We start from the raw sequence: 1088 nt of genomic DNA, 5'->3' as shown, positions 1-1088 counted from the left end.
CCCCCCCCCTGCTGCTGTTTCCCCCCCCCATCGCTCAGCCTGGCTGCTCCTGGCTCCGCAGCCCGGTGCCCCGCGTGCCCCTGCGTGCCCTGCCAGCTGCTCCCGGCACGCAGGATGCTGCTCCGTCAGCCCCGGCCTCGTCAATCACTGTCACCCAGGAGCTGGCAGGTGCTCGGGCTGCTCTGGCAGTTTTTTTTTGGCTCTGGACGACCTGTTTTCCCAAGGGGATGCGGGGAGGAGAGGAGCAGGGAAGGAGGGGGGGACGAGCAGAGGCGGCAGCTGGAAGGGTCTGGGGGGGAAATAGGGGGACTGTGCCCCCCCCCAGGGAAACTGAGGTGCTGAATCGGAGCCAGTGGAGCTGGAGGCAGGGCAGGAGGGGCTGGGGAGGGCTCATGGCTCCTGCCTGCCATCGCTGGGGTCTCATCCTGGCTCCAGCCGCCGTGGCAGAACGGCTCGATGCTGTTTCCCTTCACAGGGCATCACTCTCTTCCCACACCCCCCCTCAGAGAGGGCTGAGCCCCCCCCGAGCCCTTCAGCCAGGTCTGTATGTGGGGACTGATCCCTGCTGGGCACCCACCAGGGTCAGAACAACCCCGGGGGGAGCTGCCCCGACCACGGGCCCCCGCGTTTGCCACCCGCTCCTCTTCACAGCTGCTGAATGGAGCCTCCGGCCAGGCTGCTCACTGCTGTCTCTGGGATCTATTGCCTTATCCCCCTAATGCTGCCTGTGCCGGGATGAGCCTGTAAATCTACTCTGGCGTGTGCTCACTCTCGCCCACCGCACCGGCACCGGCACCGGAGGCAGCTGGAGCCGTCGCTGCCGGTACCGGCCATACTGGTCCCGGCCACTCCAGGCAGGGCTGCCTGGCCCAGGGTCCATGGGGGGGTCTCAGCCCAGCCCTGGGAGGGGGGCTGCGCAGTGGGAAGCTGTTGCTGAGCATCCCCGCAGCCCCCCGCCCCGCTCTGGCCGTCCCCCAGCTCCCTCCCCAATCTCTCTTTGAGCGCGGCTGCTGCCTTCGCCCTTATCTATATTTCAAGGCAGCTTCAAAGCCGGGTGCCTTCACCAGCCAGAGAGAGAGAGAGAGAGA

At 67.1% G+C, this 1088-nt stretch overlaps 1 protein-coding gene across 1 annotated transcript in view; it reads right to left on the bottom strand.

Moving 5' to 3' along the window:
* NXPH4 (neurexophilin 4) overlaps positions 1 to 880 on the bottom strand; it is a 3729-nt gene extending 2849 nt beyond the window's left edge. Inside the window, exon 1 of the mRNA XM_014959363.1 lies at positions 770 to 880. Coding sequence (XP_014814849.1) covers positions 770 to 880 — 111 coding nt within the window. The remainder of the gene's footprint in view (positions 1 to 769) is intronic.
* Between the last annotated feature and the right edge of the window lie 208 nt (positions 881 to 1088).

Source organism: Calidris pugnax, unplaced genomic scaffold, assembly GCF_001431845.1.
Source record: "Calidris pugnax isolate Ruff unplaced genomic scaffold, ASM143184v1 scaffold421, whole genome shotgun sequence".
Classification (NCBI taxonomy): Eukaryota; Metazoa; Chordata; class Aves; order Charadriiformes; family Scolopacidae; genus Calidris; species Calidris pugnax.
This window is presented reverse-complemented; position numbering and strand designations above follow the sequence as displayed.